The sequence below is a fragment of the Sminthopsis crassicaudata genome, chromosome 2 (genome assembly GCF_048593235.1).
Source record: "Sminthopsis crassicaudata isolate SCR6 chromosome 2, ASM4859323v1, whole genome shotgun sequence".
NCBI classification, from domain to species: Eukaryota; Metazoa; Chordata; class Mammalia; order Dasyuromorphia; family Dasyuridae; genus Sminthopsis; species Sminthopsis crassicaudata.
The window spans coordinates 39,948,005-39,971,237 of NC_133618.1; the positions used below are offsets into that span (position 1 = coordinate 39,948,005).

Consider the following 23,233-nt stretch of genomic DNA (forward strand, 5'->3'; position numbering starts at 1 on the left):
ATGATTGTATGTGTATGTGTGTGATGGCTACATATGCTAATAATTCCCATCATTTTGATCACAGTCTGTGTAGAATCTCCTGGTTTGGGAGTCAGAAACCCTGAATTCTAATCCCAACTCTGTTGCTCTCTTTGTGACATTGGTCAGTTTCCTTTATTCTCTTTTACCTTTGGCATCTTCATCTAGTAATTTTTTTGTATTTATTTATTTATTTTAAAATTTTAAAAAGAAAATAGAAAAAGGAAAGACAAAAAGAAAAAAATTAAAAATATGTGCACAACAGGTTTAAAATATATAACAATAATTTCATTTAGTAATTTAGCAAATATTTATTAATACCCATAATGTGTAAAATACAGTATTACTGCTAAAGAAACAAAGAGAAAAGCAAACCAGTCTCTACTAATAATAACAACTATTATTTTTGAAGCATTTGAAGTTTTGCAAAAGCGCTTTAAATATATTATCGCATTGGATCCCGGTAATAACTCTTTGAGCAAGATTACCATTCCCATTTTGCACATTAAGCTTACTTGAGGGCTACTCAGCTAGTAATTAGTGAGGAAGAATTTGAACTCAGGTCTTCTAAATTTGTTATCTACTACACTACTGTGGGTGATTGACAAGAAGAAAGGGAATACGACATGTAGACGAGTAAATATAGAGCTCAAAATAAATGTAAGAGAAAAGGACACTAAGCACCAGGAAGGAGCAGAACCATTTTGATTGATAAAAATGAAGAGGAGGGGAATTCTAAGGAGAGGAACAATTTTGCACCAGTCAGCAGAGGCCCTGTAATGTTCTCTTCTTTAAGTTGTAATGTTCTCTGGGAGCAGGTTTCTTGGGGAGCTTCTGGAGGTAGCCTTCGTTTCAGTTCAGTTCAATAAATCCCAAATGCAGCCAGGAGTTAAAGTCCAGATCCTTCATTGTGTCCTTCAAAGTCTTGTCTCTTTTCCTGAGGCCCAGTTAGCTTTAGTAGAAGCCTATCTCTCTTCTTGGTTCCAAGAGCTCCCTCTGAATGTCTCCGAATCCAAAGGTTCCTTCAGCCTCTAGCCAGCTTCAACCTCTCGTCCTCCCAATGTCTCCAGCCAGCACAAATGTGGAAGTTGGTATGAATCTTGACTCCCCCTCCCAGAAAGTGGGCTTGTGGGTTTCTGTGGGCTTGTGGGTCTGGCCTTGAGAGCCTCTTGAAAGGCTTCTTGCTTATATTTCTGCCTGACTTGTGAATCCCGGCTCTGAATCTCCCGAAGTCCCCAGCCTATATATGCTCTCCAAAGGTGTGAATGTGTGGACTCTTTTAAAGGTGTGAACTAAGTACCTTGTTTCAAGTTCTGGCCCATAACAAGGCCCGAAAGCTAAATGTTGAATAAAGGAAATAGACATCAGTCCAGGTTGCCTGGAATGTCAAATTTGCAGCATGAATCTTGGCAGGAAAAAAAAAATGGGTAGGAGGCAGATTGTTGAGGACAATGGTCAGTTGTCTAGGATAATAGACAATAGTCAAGCTAAGGAGTTTAGATTTTATCCTGGATCCTCTACAGAACAATACTAAGATTTTGAATTAAGCAATAACAAAGTCACCTGTGCCTCAAAAAGGTAATTTTGTGGAGATTTGAGAGACATCAGCAACTCCAAAATGGAGATAGTAGAAATATGGAACTAAACTTATAGGAATAAATGAGACACCAAGGGAAAGTGTACAGAGATCTGGTGTCCCAAAAACCTTAGTGCAACTTTAAGTTGATAAACAACTGAACTGATACTTTTAAAAGACCATCTGTGCGTATAGACTTTCTACTCCTATAGGTTTATGGGATGGAAGGAGGGAGGAAGGGAGGAAAAGAAGGAAGGGAGGAAGGAAGGAGGGAGGGAGGGAGGCAGGAAGGCTGGAGGGAGAGAGAGAGAAAAAGGGAAGGAGGGAGGGAGGAAAGGAGGGAGAAAAGGAGAAAGGGAGGAAGAGAGGGAGGGAGGAAGATTGTTAGAGATCTTGAGCAAAGCCGTTTCTCTTAAAGGATCCAGCTAGAAGGCACAGCACCAGGAGGAGAAAAGGGAATCATAGTTAAGTAGCCTGTGTGCACAATTCTTTCTAGGAGTTTGGCAGGATGGAAGTGGGAAGGGAGGATAACAAGGTCAAATGAAGATTTTCTGAAGCATAATGGAAAATATTTGTAGACATTGGATTAAAGGCCAGCTTATGCTGGAACCAATTCCAACTGGCTCAAGAGGAAGCATGAAACATTCAGCATGAGCTATTATAGCTTGGAAATCTGAAAATGATACAAATCAGGGCCTAATTTACTTAACTTTTTTTTAATTGTCAAGATTTAAGAAAATGATGGGTAAATGCTAATAATGCAGATTAAATATTAAAAGTGCTTTTGGCTCATTTTTTTTCCTGGTGAGCCAGTTGTTAAATATTTACTAGCACACCCTTGGAAAGAAGTCAATCAATAGTTAGGGGGGGGAAGGAGTGAGGAAGGATTGAGGGACCCAGCTGCTAAAGGGAATGGATAAGAGTAAGGGCACAAATAGAGGACTGTCTCTGGAGAGCCAAAAGGCCTCTTCTCCAGAGATTGAAGTAGGAGACAACTATGGATTTTTAGATGTAAAAGAGGAATACATAGGGAGCTATTATGGAGGATTGGGATTTCCTCCAAAGACATCTGCTGAGAGAGATGGAGCTTAAGAAGAAAAGTTTGGAATGACTGTGGATGGGAGAGAGATGGAGAATAAAAGGCAAAATAAAGCAATAGTGGGTTCCAGAAGCAACGATGGGAAAGGAAGCCCAACTTCCCTAAGCAGGTGAAATGAAAGGTCTCTATCTCTTCCCTTTAAAAATAGTAAAAGGAGAGTCAAATTGTGTCCAGTGAAGTCCCCAGGGGTGGAAAAACTGCAAGGGCTCCATTGTTCTGCCTGCCAAGTCACCCGGCCCCTGATCTCTGCCCCTACTGTGGATTCCCTCCTGAGCCTGGACTCAAAGATGGGCTCAAAGTTCCATGCTATCAGGAGCTCAAACAGTTGCAGAAGAAAGAGTCATTTGGATGCAATAGCACATTGTTCAGACTTTACCAGCCCGTTCAGTTCTACCAGAACCCTCATAATCTTCAATAGGGGATATATTTATATATTCCCTTTGTCAAAGGGATTGGTGGAGAGACTGAGGGTATGAGTGAGCATAGTGGAATTAAGAGATAAAATTTGAAATGAAGATAATAGCTATGTAATAAAGCCACCACAGGAAAAGCTGGAACCAGTTTAGCCTGGATTATGAGTCCACCAATAAATTTATTAAGATGAACATTCATCCCCTTGAAAATCAGCTTCTAAGTAGAATCCCAGAAAAGACATTGGATTGATCACAAAGATGTGAGGAGTTTCTGGAAGGTTTTATTGGAGAAATGAAGGGGGAAATTAGAACTCATGCTCTAAAACTAGAAAAGATAGTTAATAGCATAGAGCAGAATATAGAGGATCTTAGCAAAAACAGTGGACCTCTTAGAGAAAAGTAATAAATAAAGGATAAAACAAAAATTGGTGGTAAGAAATATTGGAACTATACAATCCAAAGATACTGACCTGGAAAATAGGACATGGAGAAGAATCACCAGATTCTCCCCCCCAAAAAAATTATCATAAGCATTGGAACCAGAGGATGAAATAAAAATAGAATCTACAATTGAGTGCCAGAAAGAAATCCCAAATTTAATACACGAAAAATGTGAATGTCAAACTCCAGGTTTCTCAGGTCGAATAAAAATATTGAAAATGGCCAGAAAAAAAACAGGCCCTATCCTAAGAAACCCAGTCAGAATCATAAGGTTCTCTGACCCCCTCTTTCTCATAGACACACACACACACACACACACACACACACACACACACACACACACACACGAGATGATTAGTGTTTTAAAAACTAGCATAATCCAGTAGGGGAAAAAAGGCTCTTCACATAATCAGTGCCTTCAAAGTACTCCTGTTGAAAAGAGCAGTTTTTTGAATGAAAACAAGATTAGAAGGGAAGCAGAAAACTGGGGGAAAATTTTTGCATCCAAGTGTTCTGATAAAAAAAGACCTTATTTTTAAAATACATAGAAAACTGACTCAAATTTATAAGAATACAAGCCATTTTTCAAATGATAAATGGTCAAAGAATATGAACAATTTTCAGATGAAAAAATTAAAAACATTTCTAGTCATATGAAAAATGTTCCAAATCACTATTGATCATAGAAATGCAAATTAAGATAACTCTGAGGTGCCACTTCACACCTTTCAGACTGGCTGAGATGACAAGAAAAGATAATGATGAATGTTGGAGGGGCTGTGGGAAAACTGGGACACTGATACATTGTTGGTGGAGTTGTGAAAGAATCCAGCCATTCTGGAGAGCAATCTGGAATTATGCCCAAAAAGTTATCAAACTGTGCATACCCTTTGATCCAGCATTGCTGTTATTGGGATTATATCCCAAAGAGATCTTAAAGAAGGGAAAGGGACCTGTATGTGCCAAAATGTTTGTGGCAGCCCTTTTTGTTAATGGCCAGAAACTGGAAACCGAGTAGATGCCCAATCAGTTACCAGATTGGATGGGTAAATTATGGTCTATGAATGTTGTGGAATATTATTGTTCTATAAGAAATTAACAGCAGGATGAATACAGAGAGACCTGGAGAGACTTACATGAACTGATGCTGAGTGAAATGAATAAAACCAGGAGACATTGTATATAGCAACATATAGATGCAATGATCAGTTCTGATAGAACTCTATATTCTATTTCTGTAATAGTTCTCTATTCAACAATGAGGTGATTTCAGGCCAATTCCAATGTTCTTGTGATGGAAAAGCCATCTACATCAAGAGAGAGTATTATGAAAACTGGATGTGATTTGAAACATAGTATTTTCATTCTTTTTTTGCTGTTATTTGCTTGCTTTTTGTTTTCTTTCTCATTTTTTTCCTTTTTGGTCTGATTTTTCCTGTGCAGCATGATAAATGTGGAAATATGAATAGTAGAAATGTACATTTAATATAGATTACTTGCAGTTTAAGGGAGAGCATGGGGGAAAAGAGAAAAAAATTGAAACAAAGTTTTGCAAGGGTGAATGTTGAATATATATTCATATAAATAAATATAATATATAAAAACCTTTTTAAAAATCATTAAAGGAGGGAGTAACTGTTAGAATTGTACAGTGTTTATCAGTAGTCCAATAAATGAATGCAGATTCTGGAATAATGTATCTTAACAATCAAAAGAATTAGGCCTATCAGGAAAACTAACCATAATATTGAATGAAAAAAAAAAAAGGACATTCATCAAACTCATAGATTTTCAGGACTTTCTCTCAACCAAACCTGAAGTCAATAGAAAATTTAACATATAAGAACCAGCATCCCATCCTTGGTAACTCTTACTTTAATTCTACTCCTTAACTTGCCTTAACTATCCTCCTCCTACCCATGGATCCCTCCATCTTCTTCCCCTCCCCTCCCATTCCCATTCACTTATAGAACTTATCCCACTGTCATAAATCTATACATACCCTTCCATACCCTACTTTATCCTATTCCCTCCTTCCTTTTATTTTTATAGATTTTGGAGAGTGCTATAGCTTCATGGTGTGTGTATGTGTGTGTAATATATATGTGTGTGTGTATATATATACATATATATTAAAAATGTATATTTGTATATATGTATGTATATATTGTTCCCTATTAACCCATTTATGGTGTGTGTGTGTATGTGTATATATATATGGGGATATAGATAAATATGTGGGTATATATGTACATATTATTCCCTATATTAACCCATAGTTAAGGAGTAGAATTGAAGTAAGAGTTAGCATGGATAGGAAATAAAAGAGCAAAGATAGCAAGTTATGCTAACACTATTATAAGGACCAGAAGTAGAGTTTGTTTTAAAAAAAAAAAAAAAAGGAGGGCTAGTAATCATTGATCCTAGATAAAGACAAATTTAAAGATTCAACCAACAGACATTATATGAGAGCCCTGTTAATATTGTTTTAGATGTATATCTACATATGTGTAAACACTGTATGTATGTAGTTGCATGGATATGTGTGGGTGTGAATATATGTATGTGTGTGCATATATGTATACACACATGTGTTTTCTGTAGCCTGCTTGGAGGAAATGAGGAAGATGGTAGGGAAAAAAAGAATAAATAAAAAGTACACAGCAGAGAACAAAAGAGTAACATACAAAGAAGCAAAGATGGACAGTCATGAATATTATGTCTTATTATATATGTTTTCTTGATCTATTCTTATATATGCTTTATTGAAATGGAAATTTATTGTTACATATTTTGAATCTTCCCTAATGTTCAGCTGGCACATGATAATGATTTGTTTCATTTTTAAAATTTTTTCTTTTCTGTTTTTCTATTTTTTTCTTATTTTGAATTTAGTTTTAAATAAATAATTTTTAAAAGAGTTAAGTAATATTTTGTGATCACAATAATGTAAAAGGAAGCAACACAAAGGTGTCAGAACCCACTCTTAATTCCATAGACCTCAAAATGAAGAAAACTTCCCTCATCCTGGTGTAGAGTTTGTAGAAAGAAAAAGAAAAAAAAAAACCCTCTGCCTCATTTCTTATCTGAACCACTGAATGGGGCTGCCCCAGGCAAACTGGCCTGTTAAAGACCTCAGCTTAAAAAGTCCAGGGTCTCCCCCTGCATCCAGGCCATCTCTAGGCATCCTGACCTATATCTGGCCCCTGGACCCCCTTTGGCTCTGGCAGGGAAGGGGAGACAGGTGACTTTGCCCAGCCTCCCTCACTTAATCCAACTCATTTGTATGTTATAGTATTACCTCCCTAACATTATAGTCCTCTATGAGAAGGAAAGAAAAGCAACAGAGTTAGCAAATTGTGGGTACAAATGCAGAATCCACTAACAGATGTAGTTCTTAATATGTTGCCTTATTTTACTTAACTTTACTTCTCTTATTATAGAAGGAGGCTAACTGGAAAGTCATAGCAGTGTAAAAAATACATCAGTGAAACATTGAAAAAGAGAGAGGGAGTGGAGGAGAAAAAGGAAGAAGCAGAATTAAATTGTAAGAGGAGGAGAATATGATAGCTAGTGAAGAGGGCTTCTATCTCAAATGAAAATGATTCTAAATAGGAATGACGGGAGCAAGAGATATGGGTTTATTTTCCATTTACCTGAGGAAAGTACTGGTTAAATGTGACTTCCATCTCCTGGGGTCTGTAATGTGTGGAGTGTGACATTGATACAAGGGATTGCTACCCAAATTCCGTCTAGCTAGATGATCCCAGCTCTGTCTCAGGATCCCAAGATGCCTGGGGATAAGGGAAAACCCAGAAGACTTCCCACATATAAAATCTAGATTCTGCTCTGCCCGGTGTCAGACCTGGGGTCTGATGCTCAGGCTGAGGTTGCTCTAGGTCTTTGCTGAGATTCCAGTCTTTTCAGACCCAAACCCGCATCTCCAAAATCAACAGATCGGACTCTCCAATCTTTCCAGTTCTTATTGCCCTAATTTAGTCTTCTTTTCAGAGTTGAAACATTCCAGCACATCTTCTCTCAGTTTTCCTGTCCTTTCATTATTTTCTTGATGTCTCTACCTTTTTTGAAAGCCAAAATCCCAACCTAGGTCATTGTTTATACCTCGGACCTTTTCCTGAGGCAGCTGATTTGCTAGTAGGAATGGGTCTGCCAGTCCCACTGCTCAGGTCTTCCAATGTGTGGCCAGTTCTAACTGCCAACCTGCATGTTTCTCCTTCAACCAGGCTCCCGATTGATATTTTCTTCACACCCAAGTGTGAAGGGGAAATGAACTTTAATCTGATCTGCCGGGTAAAGAGGAAAGCCAAGCCTCTAACCTTAAATGTCAAAGCTGAGGGCTACAATATGAAAGTGGAGATCAGGTGCAAGGAAAGCAGTGGTACGGTAATCGAGCTGAGTCCCACCCAGACCAATGTCATCAACTTTGATGAGGTGAGGAGAGGGGGATGATCACATGGGAATATCCCCATCACTTGTTTCCATAGGAGACCTGCCAGAAACTCATAATTGTCTAGAATATTAGCTAAATCATTACAGCTTCTAAAATAGGTAGCAAACGCACAGTGTGCTTTTGGAAGACTCTGGGTGGCCCTCTAGCCTAAAAGTCTGAATCTTTAGACTAGTCCCACTAGACTGTCAGCTAATTAGCTCCATATGATATGGTTTATGTTCCTATTTTCATAATTCCTCAGTGCTTCTGGTAAAATGCATGAAAAATGACCTGCCCCAGCCATATCCATGTCATGCCCAAGGGTCCCACTCCAGGGAAAATCCTCATTTCTGAGCCAAGTATGACAGCACCCCCTCTATATTCCCTGTTCCCAGAAAGGGTCAGGCTGGTGGATCTCTCAAGTTCAGGTCTGTATTACAGTGGGCTAAGCCAATTCAGTGTATACCCTAAGTTGTGTATTCATATGGTAAACACTAGGGAGTGGGGGAATCACTGGGTTGCCCAAGTTGGGGTGAGCCCAATCCAGATCAGAACTGTAGCAAATGAAAGTTCTAGAGTAGATCAGAGTGGAAGTGGATGATGAGTAGTCCCTGAGCTTCCAACCAAGGAAGAAAGAAAGAAGGAAGGGAGGAAGAAAGGAAGGAAGAGAGGGAGGAAGGAAAGAAGGAAGGGAGGAAGGAAGGAAGGGAGGGAGGAAGGAAAGAAGGAAGGGAGGGAGGGAGGGAGGAAGGAAAGAAGGAAGGGAGGGAGGGAGGAAGGAAGGAAGGGAGGGAGGAAGGAAAGAAGGAAGGGAGGAAGGAAGGAAGGAAGGAAGGAAGGGAGGGAGGAAGGAAAGAAGGAAGGGAGGGAGGGAGGGAGGAAGGAAAGAAGGAAGGAAGGGAGGGAGGGAGGAAGGAAAGAAGGAAGGGAGGGAGGGAGGAAAGAAAGAAGGAAGGAAGGGAGGGAGGGAGGAAGGAAAGAAGGAAGGGAGGAAGGAAGGAAGGGAGGGAGGAAGGAAGGAAGGAAGGAAGAAAGGAAGGAAGGGAGGGAGGAAGGAAAGAAGGAAGGGAGGGAGGAAGGAAAGAAGGAAGGGAGGGAGGAAGGAAAGAAGGAAGGGAGGGAGGGAGGAAGGAAGGAAGGAAGGAAGGAAGGGAGGAAGGAAGGAAGGAAGGAAGGAAGGAAGGAAGGAAGGAAGGAAGGAAGGAAGGAAGGAAGGAAGGGAGGAAGGAAGGAAGGAAGGAAGGAAGGAAGGAAGGAAGGAAGGAAGGAAGGAAGGAAGGAAGGAAGGAAGGAAGGAAGGAAGGAAGGAAGGAAGGAAGGAAGGAAGGAAGGAAGGAAGGAAGGGAGGGAGGGAGGGAGGAAGGAAAGAAGGAAGGGAGAGAGGAAGGAAAGGAAGGGAGGAAGGAAGGAAGAAAGGAAGGAAGGGAGGGAGGAAGGAAAGAAGGAAGGGAGGGAGGAAGGAAAGAAGGAAGGGAGGGAGGAAGGAAAGAAGGAAGGGAGGGAGGGAGGAAGGAAGGAAGGAAGGGAGGAAGGAAAGAAGGAAGGGAGGGAGGGAGGAAGGAAGGAAGGAAGGAAGGAAGGGAGGAAGGAAAGAAGGAAGGAAGGAAGGAAGGAAGGAAGGAAGGAAGGAAGGAAGGAAGGAAGGAAGGAAGGAAGGAAGGAAGGAAGGAAGGAAGGAAGGAAGGGAGGGAGGGAGGGAGGGAGGAAGGAAAGAAGGAAGGGAGAGAGGAAGGAAAGGAAGGGAGGAAGGAAGGAAGAAAGGAAGGAAGGGAGGGAGGAAGGAAAGAAGGAAGGAAGGGAGGGAGGGAGGGAAAAGAAAAGGGAAAGAAAAAGAAAGAAAAGAGAAGGATATGATATGATGGTGGTGATGATGATGTGATGACGGTGATGATGATGTGATGACAGTGATGATGATGTCATGGTGGTGATGATGAAGATGATGTGATGATGATGTGATGATGAGGTGGTGATGATGGTAAGGATGATGGTGATGGTAGTGATGATGATGATGTGATGGTGATGTGATGGTGGTAAAGGAGGAGGAGCAGGAGGAGGAGGAAGAGATAGTGATGATAAGCAGCAGCTTGCACTGCTATATGGGTAGCTAGGTGATGCAGTGGACACTGTTGGGCCTGGGATCAGGACATTCTAAATTTAACTCTGACCTCAGACACTGATAGCTGTGTGACCCTAGGCATGTCTTTTAAGTATGGGAAGGCACCTGTTAGAGGTACTTACTTATAGGATACAAGACAAAGCTTTGGATCTCAAAAGAAGCATCTGAGTAGAACTTTTTCATCGTTTGGGGTGTCTAACAACTGGGGTCCTCAAAGACGGCAGAAACTTCCAGTCGCTCTTGCCTACCTCCCTTCTAAATCCCCTGGGGCCAGAATCCCCAAAAAGTTGCTACTTTTCCCCCAGACTGTTCCTCTGGCAGTCACAGTTTCTTGACCCCTGGCCTGGCCCTCAGCCAGTATCTCTTTGATCAGTGCAGCCTTTCTCCTGTGTTCCAGGTAGGAGTAAATGAATGTGTCCAGTGCTATTTCACCTTGATTAACCCTGGCAAATTCAACTTCAACATCACGTCTGAAATTAATGGTCCCAAAAGCCTGCAGCAGTATTTTGTCTTCTCTCCCACTGAGACCATGGTGGAGGCCGGCCAGAGCGTCTCAGCCACCTTGTCGTTCACTCCTCTGAAGAAGTGTTCTGTAAAAGGGGTAGAACTCAGACTCAAGGTAAGGGACTGCAACTGCTCCCAATGTGCAATCCTGCGATCTCCCACTCAGTCATCAGTTCCTATCAAAGGCCTGAGACAAAGCTGAAAGAGACCCCAGAAACCCTCCATTTTAAAGCTGAGAGGATTGAAGCCTGCAAACACATGTTCATAGTCACACAGAAGTGAGATTTGAATTCAGACCTTTAGACTCCAGTGCTCTTTCCTACTGTTCCACTTGGATTCTGTAACATACTGGCTTATAGATAGTTATTTCTCTTTTGAATGCAGTAGTATTTGTTCCTCGGACAGAACTGAGGGTTCCTTGAAGTCAGAGGCCATATTTTACATTTTCTGATAGCCCCTCATAGTGTCTTATCCAAGGTCTTAACTATATTAAGAGCTCAGAAAATAGTCATTGGTTAGTCAGTTGATTAAACAATCCAGGATCCTAGTCAGCCACTTTATGCTAAGAGCAAATATTCGTGTAAGGGCTCTAAACTAGCGGCAGAAATCAGCCCCCCTTTACCGAGGAATAATGTCAGTCTGTCCCTGAAGCAGGCTCAAACCAAATAGGAATGAGCCTGGTTGTATTAGGGATCATACTTGGCATCCAGGCAGCAGTACAAGGATTCCTGCCCATCTATGCTGGGTAAAGATGTGTCAGGAGCTCCTGGAGCACCAGCCAAGGGACATGCCTGTGAACTCACCTCCTTGTCACTCACTACACGATACACCTAGGGTTATGGGTCCAAGGTGGTCAGATATGATTGTCTACAAAAGGAGATCCAAAAGTAGGTTAAAAAACTTAATTCCCTAAATACTCAGCATCTACCATGTGTGCAGCCACCAGCCAAAGCCTTATTCCAATACTTTGTCAAGGCACAGCGATAACCCTGGGTTCTCAGAGATCGTGTGCTGATGGGGAATGCCCTTTGGCAGATCCTGCCAAGCTGAAGAGTTTGATTTTGCCTGTTAGCTGAGGGCCAGCCCACCACATCTGGGGAGCCACCAGGGGATGAAACGTTCTCTCCAAAACATTGCACACCATGGCATCTCGCCTTAGTTACGTGAGCCCCTGAGTCCGTCCCTGTTTATTTCCACCTGAGATGATCCTCCTTTTCCAATTTCCTTCTCACGTCCCCTCCTCACAGGTCAATTACGGTCCCACATACGTGTGCACACTCACCGGCTCCTCTGTGACTCCTGCCGTCCACTTCTCCTTCACCAGTCACAACTTTGGGACCTGCTTCATCTACTTACCTGGGATGTCCCTGTACAAACAGGACCCTTGTCATCAAGAACAATGAAGACAAGCCTGTTAAGTAAGCTAGCTTTCCAGCAGGAATATGTGTGGGTTATTTCTTTAGACCATATATACTCTATATAGATGAACATCTTGAAAAAGGAAAATATGATGGGAAAAAAATCAGACCTGATAGTGTTAGTGATTGCAGCCTTACTTAATCTCTCCATTCAGACCCTCCATGACTTTGGATTTGTCTCATTTTGTTCATAAATACTCATATAATTAAATGGCCATAATACTACTAATATACCTGAAAAGTGCTTTAAAGACTTCTCATTTGAAGCCTCTGACAATAATATTTTAGATGAATTCTCTCAAGAGGTTCACTTCTCTTTCCCCACTAATATCAGAAATGTTCTTTATCAGCCTTGCTTATAAGTTCAACAAATATTCTAAGCCCCCCAAAAAAGGCTTCTGTAAAATAATCAGGCCTTAATCACATTAACCATGAAATCATTGCTAGGATACCATGGTAATATTGCCACATTCAACAGAAATCTGAAGTGTTACAGAGAACAATGAGTCATTACAATAAGTTCTAATTACTTAATTGCCTAAAATATGATTTTTTTAGTCCTGTCAAACCTTGGTCTTCTAATTTATTTACCCAACTTTTTAAAATCTAGATTCACAGCATTTAAAGAGGGGTCATATCCAGGAACAAATAATGACAAATGTTGGAGGGGATGTGGGGAAACTGGGACACTAATACATTGCTGGTGGAGTTGTGAAAGAATCCAGCCATTCTGGAGAGCAATCTGGAATTATGCCCAAAAAGTTATCAAACTGTGCATACCCTTTGACCCAGCAGCGCTACTACTGGGATTATATCCCAAAGAAATACTAAAGAGCGGAAAGAGACATATATGTGCCAAAATGTTTGTGGCAGCTCTTTTTGTTGTAGCTAGAAACTGGAGGATGAATGGATGTCCATCAGTTGGAGAATGGTTGGGTAAATTATGGTATATGAAGGTTATGGAATATTATTGCTCTGTAAGAAATGACCAGCAGGAGGAATATAGAGAGGCCTGGAGAGACTTAAATCAACTGATGCTGAGTGAAATGAGCAGAACCAGAAGATCACTGTACACTTCAACAACAATACTGTATGGGGATGTATTCTGATGGAAGTGGAAATCTTCAACATAAAGAAGATCCAACTCACTTCCAGTTGATCAATGATGGACAGAGGTAGATACACCCAGAGAAGAAACACTGGGAGGGGAATGTAAATTGTTAGCACTAATATCTGTCTGCCCAGGTTGCATGTACCTTCGGATTCTAATGTTTATTGTGCAAAAAGAAAGTGATATTCGCACACATGTATTGTACCTAGACTATACTGTAACACATGTAAAATGTATGGTATTGCCTGTCGTCGGGGGGAGGGAATAGAGGGAGGGGGGGTAAATTGGAAAAATGAATACAAGGGATAATATTATAAAATATATATATATATATATATATATATATATATAATAAAAAAAATAAAAAAAAAAAAAATAAAGAGGGGTCATATCCAAGACCCTTTCAAGGGGCTATAAGGCCAAACTATTTTCGTAATGATACTAAGACATTTTAATTTCTAATGTGTTAAGTATTAATAATAATGCTAAAATATTTTCATTTCTAATATGATAAATACTGAACATAACCCACATAAACAAAAGCTCTTTGGTGGGGAACCAAAAACAGGTTAAGAAATGCTAGTCTAGAGATACACAGTCTAATGGTGAAATTGAACTACGTGGAAATAGAGAATGACGGATAAGATTACCTTCTAAGATTTCCTTTCTAGTGATAGAATGCTGTGCTTGTGTCAAGAAGAATACAGAAGTGTCTATTTCAATAAGCTTATGAAGAGATGCTGGGTGTTTTTAATATTTTTAAGTAATAATAAAATCTAACCAAATTGAGCTTTCTTGGCAAATTAGAAGCCCAGAAGTTGGTGGCCTCCAGGCTCTCCTGGAGAATCGCTGATCAGTGCAAAATAAATAGCTACCAGAGTCTAATGTGTAGATGCATAGCCTCTATGAGAGCAAAACCATCAGTTGGGTTTCAAGTGTGGAGGAATAAGCCTGGGTAAAGACCTGGTCCACCACTGGAACCAAACCAACTATGGACAGGAGTAGCCAAGTACATCTCCAAGGTATGGCCAAGGCAAGAGATCTCTGGGAAGTTTGTTTTCAACTTTTAACACAGGTTGTTGTAAATCATTTTTAGTCATGTCCAACTCTTTGTGACCCTTTTTGGGGTTTTCTTGGCAAGACTTATTTTACAGATGAGAAAGCTGAGGCAAGCAAAGTTAAATGGCTTGTTCAGGATCTCATGGCTAGAAGTGTCCAAAGTCAGATTTAAATTCAGGCCTTCTCACCACCAGGCCTGTCACTCTATCCACTATACTACCTAGATGGGAAGGATTAGTCATAGTTATTATGCATAGTGGAGCATGAAAGCCTAAACAAAAATGTCATTTCTCCTTGACCCAGGCTAGGGAGAAAGAATATGAATCTAAGGGGCCAGACCAAGCCTAATCCTAATTCCCATTTTTTAAAATATGAAGTTGCACAAAATGTATTTCCATATTAGCTACATTGCAAAAGAAAACACAGATAAAAATTTTTTTTAAATAAATTAAAATTTTAAATTAAAAAATTATGCTCCAATCCACATGGAGAGTTCATTAGGTCTCTCTCTAGATGCAGAGAGCATCATGAGTCCTTTAGAATTGTCTTAGATCATTGTCTTAATCAAAAGAATAGCTAAATCTTTCACAGTGGATCATCCATCCTTACAATACTGTGTTGCTATTACTATGTATGGCATTCTCCTGGTTCTGTTCACTTCACTTTGCATCAGTTCATGTTAGTCTTCTCAAGTTTTTTCTGAAATCATCTTACTTGTCATTTCTTACTTGTGGTCACAATCATCTCCCACAACTTATTCAGCCATTCTGCAATAGATGCAATCCAATTCTTTGCCACACAAAAACAGCTGCTATAAATATTTTCATATATGTGTGTGTGTGTATATGTGTCCTTTTCCTTTTTCTTTGATTTCTTTAAGATATATACACATAGTAATGGTATTACTTGACCAAAAGTTATATATAGAGTTTCATAGCCCTTTAGCTATAGTTCCAAATTCCTCTCCAGAATGGTTGGACTAATTCACAACTCCAATGGTGGATGCATCTCAATTTTCCCATACCCCCTCCAGCATTTATCATTTTCCTTTTCTGACATATTAGCCAATATAGGGTGGTATTGAGTTTTTAATATGCATTTCTCTAATCAGTTGTTATTTAGAGCATTTTTATGTGACTATTGATAGCTTTGATTTCATCTTCTGAAAACAGCCTGTTCATATTCTTTGACCATTTATCATTTGGGGAATGGCTGTTATTTTTTTTTTATAAATTTGGTTCATTGCCCTATATATCTGAGAAATGAGGCCTTTCTCAGAAAAAAAAAAAACTTGCTATAAGAAAGTCTCCCTGATTGCTATTTTGCTACTAATTTGAACTATGTTGGTTTTGTTTGTAAAAATGTTTTTAATTTAATGTAATCGAAATTATCTATTTTACTTGCCATGATCCTCTTTATCTCTTACTTGGTCATAAACTCTTCTCCTATTCATAGATAAGACAGTTACATTTTTCCATGTTCCCTGTTAGGATTCTAACAAGGGGCTGAGTCACTGGAATTGATAGAGACAATAATTATCTAATTTAGCATAGTTCAGTATGATTGATCTGACTCTACAAGGAGATGTTATGGACCAGAACTTGAAACAAGGTACTGAGTGGAATTGAGGAGACAATGGTTAAATCTAATTTATCTTTGATTTAATACTACAATCCTACAACAAATAATGGTTTCCTTGTGATATAATGATTGGTGTATACTCAGTGTGGGACATATAAGTGAGAAGCTTCAGGAGAACTTCAGGAGACTTCCAGGAGATTCACAGCTAGGATTGACTTCCAGGAGATTCACAAGCCCACCCAAGCCCACTCTCTGGGAGAAGGAGTCAAGAGTCATTTCCCATTTCCACCTTTGTGCTGGCTGGAGACATTCAGACAAGAGCTCTTGGGAACCAAGGAGAGAGGAAGGCCTCCAGAAAACTAGCTGAGCCCCTAGTGAAGGAGATAAGATTTTGGAAGAAACAATAAAAGATTTGGACTTTAACTCCTGGCTGCATTTGAGGTGATTATTGAAACTGAACTGAAGCCAAGGCTGCCTCCAGAAGCTCCCCAAGAAACCTACACACAGAGAATGATTATAATTTAGAGAAGAGAACATTACATTTTGGCGCCCAAACATGGAACAGACACGATCCTGATTTCAGTGAAAAAGCCTCTGATCCTGATCCAGTGGAAAAGTCTCTCTGACCTAGAAATTAGGGTGAGTACAACAAGAAAACTTTGTTAAAGAGCTAAAGTAATATTTTAGCTAAAATGGGCAGATGTTTAGAAAATAGCCTGCTTTTCCAGTTCAAAGAAGATGTGTCGAAAACTTGGTCAGACTGATAAAAAAAAAATCAAGGTTTAATTATAACCTGGGAGGAGATCACTGAACTTTTAAAAACTGTAGAGTACACATCTCCTTGGTTCTCTAAGGAAAAAGAATTGAATCTAGACAAGTGGAAATTAGTAGGAGAGCAACTAGGTGAATACTACAATTCCAATCCAAATTCAATTTAGAAAGATGCACTTCATACATACAATTTAATACAAGTGGCTTTAAGAAATTAATATAAGTGTTAGACTAAAGAAAAAGAAGAAAGAGCAGGAGGGGGAGTATCCAACTAAACTAGATGAAAAGGATGAATCAGATAACAATGGAGTTTAGTATAATTCTGAGTATTGCACTTCACAAAAGGAGTATTTCCCATCTCCTCCTCCCTCAATTAACCCTTCTTCGGTGGAGGATGAAGGAGGAGGGGAAGGAGCAGTAACACAAACAGAACCACCTATTAAGCAGCCTATGACAAGATTAGAAAAAGCATTGATTAAGGCAAAAAATGAAGGAGAGGATATATCTGATTTTATAGATACATACCCTGTGATTGAAGAGCTTGACTCTTCAGGTCAAAAAAGGAGAAGATACACTCCTTTTGATTTGGATAAAATCAAGGATTTGGGGGGTAAAAAAAAGGTTGCATTCTTTATGGGACTATATCATCTTATGTTAAGATGTTACTAGATAAATTATCTTATGAAATCCTAACCCCTAGTGACTGGAAATCCATAACAAAGACATGTTTAGAACCTGGACAAAACTTATTGTGGCTTTCAGATTATCATGAATTATGTAAGATTCAAGCCAGTCACAATAGGCAAACAGGAGTTAACACACAAGTCACTTTTGACTAACTATCAGGTGAAGGTCAGTATAGAGAAAATTCAGAACAGTTAATGAGCAGATCGCCATGGCTGCAACAAAAGCTTGGGGTTCCCTCCTTGGACAGAAAGATGGAGGTGAAGCCTTCACAAAAATAGAGCAAGATCCCAATGAATCTTTTGCAGATCTTGTGGGACGTCTGCAAATAGCTTTAACAAGAACCATTGGAGAAAATACAGCTACAGAAATAATGACCAGACATTTGGCCAAGGAAAATACCAATGATGTTTTCAAAAGAATTATATGGGGACTACACAAAGATGCTCCTTTAGAGGAGATCATAAGAGGCTGTGCTACAGTGGGCACAAATGCTTATTATACTCAGACTATGATGAACATGGAAAGACAGGTTCCCTCCTGGCAAGGGACTTTTAGAGAAACTTTTCAATGTTTTCAATGTAGAAAAGTTGGGCATCTAAGAGCTCAGTGTAGATATGGAGATAGAGTGAGAAGACCTAAAACCCCATCTCCAAAATGCCACAAGGGCTTCCACTGGGCCTCAGAATGTAGATTGACCCAGGAAAGGAGAGGTGGAGCTCAGCTCCAAGATACCAATCAAAAGATAGGTGGGGCATGATGGCAGCTGAGTTTACACCCAGAGAGTCTTTAAAAGGTCAGGACTCTGATATGATCTATCAGTCAAAAAGTAATCACACAGAAGAAAGGGATTACATGATCAACCAGCCAAAAAGCAATCAGATAGCAGAAATGGATTGCAATTGGGGAGAATACAGGTTTTTTAAACCAACAGGGCAGTGTCCAGTGCAAACAGCTCCAATGTAATTGCCAGATGATGAGAAGAGATTTAGAAAATGGTAAATAGAAGGACATTAGATAAGTTAACTGCTTGGGAGAGAGGGTTTGCTTGTATTTTAACAGACAGAGAAGGAAACAGATGGAGAAGGAAACAGATGCGTGGCAGCACGCACCTGGAGATAGACAGAAAAAGAGAAAAATCTGGAAACAAAGGAGAAGACCTAAGAAAAAAAATCTGTAGGAATCATTGAATTCCCTAACACAAGATAAGACTGTTAAAGGACTTGAAAACCAGCAGAGATCATTGGATTCCTTGAGATGGTAAATTGTTGATGAGACTATTGCAAGACTTCAAAGCTTGCAGGAAATTGGATTCTTGGCACATGAACTAATGGACAATGGATTCCTTTTGGACTATTTCTAGGACTTATGGATATGTATAAATTCTTCATGTTGATTCATGTTATTTGTTACATCACTTCTAGCCTGTGTTATATTGCTATGTGCTTATGTAATTTATGTGATTATGTGTAATTCCTCCTAAATTGATGGATTTATGTATACCTGTTTCAAGTGAGCCCCTTCAGAAACCCGCTAATCTAATTTGATTTCCCATTTCCTTTGATGTTTTCACCTCCCTGAAAAGTCAGGGAGGGTGTGACCATCTCCTTTTTATGATGTTTCCACTTCTTTTTTTGAGCAGTCAGGGAAGGCATGATCACCCTCTTTTTGGGGGTTCTCACCTCCTTGAGAAGTCAGGAAGGTCATTACCACCCTATGTTCTAAATCAAAAAAAGAAAGGGGAAGATGTTAGGATTCTTACAAGGTGCTAAATCAGTGGAATTGATAGAGACAATAATTATCTAATTTAGCATGGTTCAGTATGATTGATCTGACTCTACAAGGAGATGTTATGGGCCAGAACTTGAAACAAGATACTGAGTGGAATTGAGGAAACAATGGTTAAATCTAATTTAGCATTGATTTAATAGTACAACAAATAATAGTTTCCTTGTGATATAATGATTGGTGTATACTCAGTGTGGGACATATAAGTGAGAAGCTCTCAGAACTTCGGGAGAACTTCAGGGGACTTCCAGGAGATTCACAGCTAGGATTGACTTCCAGGAGATTCACAAGCCCACCCACAAGCCCACTCTCTGGGAGGAAGAGTCAAGAGTCATTTCCCATTTCCACCTTTGTGCTGGCTGGAGACATTCAGACAAGAGCTCTTGGGAACCAAGGAGAGAGGAAGGCCTCCAGAAAACTAGCTGAGCCCCTAGTGAAGGAGATAAGATTTTGGAAGAAACAATAAAGGATTTGGACTTTAACTCCTGGCTGCATTTGAGGTGATTATTGAAACTGAACTGAAGCCAAGGCTGCCTCCAGAAGCTCCCCAAGAAACCTACACACAGAGAATGATTATAATTTAGAGAAGAGAACATTGCAGTTCCCCTAATTTAATTGTGATATACTTCTTTTTGCCTAAATTGTTTATCCATCTTGGTATATGATGTGAGATGTTGATTTTTAATATAATTCCTTTTAGATTCATTGTTCTTTCTTCTGCATTTTCTCAGTTTGGATTGTTTGTATATCAACAAAGCCCACCTGGAAGTGACTTGGCGGGTTGTTGTGATAAAGCCTGGAAGGAGTTTAGAAGTTCCAATCACCTTTTATCCTCGAGAAGCTATATATTATAAGGAACTCATTCGCTTTGAGATCAATGGACTCTCTCAGCAAATTGTTGAGATCCAGGGGAGGGGCACTGACTTGAAGGTAAGAAACAGAGAATTTTTAACCCAATTTTGCATAATGTAGCCCATGAGTTGTCTTCTGGTGAAGCCTCAGGATTTCTTCTCAGAATCGTATTTTCAAATATATAAAATAGAGTAGAATTTAAAAAGACCAATTATATTGAAATACAAGGACTTTTTAAAGTCCACGGGTGCCAGATTAAGAAATTCTTCCCTTAAAAACTTAATTTTTGATACTCTCTCACCTCTTTTTGCTAGTTAACCTTCTCCCCACCTTTCCCTCTATAACCCTCCTTTCCTCCTCACTCTCACCTTCACCCTAACTCCACCTAACTTGTTCTCATTCTCCATCAACTAATCCCCACCCACACTAGCAATTGCTGAAGTTACCAATCTTGGAGGGATTTGTATTTTAATTAAGCATGCTTGAAAATAAACTTTTAGAACCAAATGAATTTTGGGACAGATGGTAATGACATATTTCGGGACAAAAGGGACAAGGAACCCCTCGGATTACAGTGCACCTCACAGGCAAGTTACTACTTTGCTTGCGCAGGGTCACCTCTCTCTAAGAGATGCCTCTGAAATATTAAAATGTTAGACATGGAAAAGTGGCCCAGTGGGCAGGGCATTGGGTCAGAGGTCAGGCAGAAAGAGGCCAAATCCTGCTTCAGACACTTTATAGTTGTATGACTGAACAAGACTCATATCTTCTGTAAAATGAAAGGATCATATTCGGGGGGGTCTCCCAGCTTTTAATTTATATTTTTGTGATCCAAGGAAAGAAAAATACAGATAGTACTTTTTAATAGGAATTTTCCTTTACAATGGAGGAAAGAAGGATGGAGGGATAAGCAAAGGGAAAGGAAAGATGAACTTGCCCCCTTTTCCCACATTTCTATTGATTGTGCTTATGTATTTAAAATATAAGTGGGCATTGTCCGGAGGTGACCTTTGCAATAAATTGTGCATATGTGTGTGTGAGGTTGTTGCTATGACTTTGCTGCTATTATCTTTTCAGGGGGAATGGGGAGAAGGTCTAGGCAGCCTGCCACCTGACCTACTCTATAGAGAATTCTCCCTACTCAAAACATTTCATTTATTTAGTCCCTTATTCTCTTTTCATGGTTATTTCCCTATCCCGTCTGTTACCTCCTTCATTTTCACTCTTCTTTATGTTTGCATTTATTTCATCATTTTCTCTCATTTTTTAAATCACCCTCGATAATTGTTCTTTTCATTGCCTTTATCCCTTCCATCCTTCCCTCCATCCATCTTGCCTTCCAACTTCTTTTTCCTCCTGAACACCCATTATCCTTTTTCCTTGTTCCTTCTCCCATAGGTCACAGTCCTGGACCCTGAAAACAGAATTGTGAAGTTTGGAGCTCTCTTACCAGGGCAAGTAGCCAAGAGAACCGCTGTGATTGTGAACCACAGCCTCATCCCACTGACTTTTAACCTAATAACAAAGTTCAATGTTATGGAACTCAGCGATAGCAAGGTAAGGTGTTCCAAAGCTCAGTTTTCATCTTTTTTTAGTAGAAGATATTTCTGCATCTATGAGGTTCTTTTATTTAATTTTTGTTTTCCCAAGTTACACATAAAATAAACAACTTTTTTGGTTACACATGTAAATTCATTTTTTTATATATTATCTTATGATGTTATTTTTTATTTTTATTTTTCCACGTTATACATAAAACAAACAACCTTTTTTTGGTTATATTTATATGTTCTTTTTTTTACATATTTCCTTATGAATCATGTTGGGAGAGAAAAATCAAAACAAAAGTGAAAAACAACTAGTGAAAAAAAACAGAATAAAAATGAAAATAAAGTGAAACTAGCATGTGTTAGCAAACTGAGAGAAGCTACCAAATATTCTCTCAAGTGAGAGAATCTTTATGAAGTTCTTTTGATTATTGCTGTTTGGTTATTTTGAAAACTCATTTTCAACTCTTCATAACCTCATTTGGGGTTTTCTTGATAGAAATATTAGAGTGGTTTGCAATTTCCTTCTCTAGTTCATTTTACATATAAGGAAACTGAGGCAGACAGGGTGAAGGGACTTTCTCAGAATCACACAGTTAATGAGTGTCTGAAGCCAAATTTGATCTCAGGAAGTTGAGTCTTCTTGATCCATGATTCTATTCACTATACCATATATATATATATACAAGTTAGTAGAATCTCCTTAAAAATCATCATGGAATAGCATGAGATATATATATATATATATATATATATACAGAGAGAGAGAGAGAGAAACAGAAAGAAAGAGGAAAGAGAGGTAAATATTAGATAAAATTTCTCAAGATGTTTATATATGGTGAAGATATTGAGCTCAAGTATTGCCTGATCTAATCTTTGACCCTATTCTTTTATTACTGGATCAGTAACATTTTGCAGTTCTCGAAATTAGAAAAAAAAATACTTGTTTCATTAAGATACTCTTAAGAACAGATATAAATTCTGCAAACATTTGTTTGCACCAATTGTAAAGAGAGCAAACAACTAGGATTGGAGGGAAATGCAAAATGTCAATGAAACATTTTCTGGATAAGTTGATAAGAGAAAGACACCAACACGGAGAATTATAATAGTGCCAAGAATTATCAGACTGCTAATAGAAGGGACCTCAGAGGTTAGAAAACTGAGGTTGTGACTTGCACAAAGTCACACAAATAATAAGCATTAAAGGTGGAATTTGAACCTGGGTTCCCTGACTTACAACAAGCCTAGAGAAATATTTTCATGGTGGCTGCTTTAAGAAGCATTATCTCATTTAATCCTGTAAATCCTGAAGAAGGAGGTTGGGATTGAGCAAGATCTAGAATGGATTCCTGGAAGAGAGGGCATTTGAGATGGTGTGGAGGGATTCAACAGACAAAGAAGAGGATGGGAGGGATGGAGGACTTCCTAGGAATGACCTAAGATACAATGTTAAAAACATATTTATGGGACAGAGTAGTTTGGCTTAGAAAAAGTTGAGAGTCCCTAGAGAACTGGTGAGCTAATGGGTCAGGATCATTAGGGATTCTTTTACTTTGACGACTTCATTCTGACAGCAGAATGACTCCCAACCCCCACATGAAGGATCCAGAATTGGGTCCACTGTCTCTAGTAAGCAGAGTTCAGGAAGGACGTTCCCATTTTAACATTCTGACCCATTCTCTCTCCTAGCTGCATCTTAAAGATAGCTAGGGGGCAGTAGATGGAGCATTGTACTTAGAATCAGGAAGACCTGAATTCAAATGCAGGCTCAGACATTTACTAGCTCTGTGACCTTGCACAAA

General features: G+C 39.3%; 1 protein-coding gene across 1 annotated transcript in view; it reads left to right on the forward strand.

The window, feature by feature from the left end:
- HYDIN (HYDIN axonemal central pair apparatus protein) overlaps positions 1 to 23,233 on the forward strand; it is a 414,007-nt gene that overhangs the window by 377,019 nt on the left and 13,755 nt on the right. The window contains 6 exon segments of the mRNA XM_074285934.1: positions 7,792 to 7,999; positions 10,511 to 10,732; positions 11,865 to 11,996; positions 11,998 to 12,035; positions 19,761 to 19,959; positions 21,280 to 21,438. Of these exon segments, the coding sequence (XP_074142035.1) occupies positions 7,792 to 7,999; positions 10,511 to 10,732; positions 11,865 to 11,996; positions 11,998 to 12,035; positions 19,761 to 19,959; positions 21,280 to 21,438 (958 nt within the window).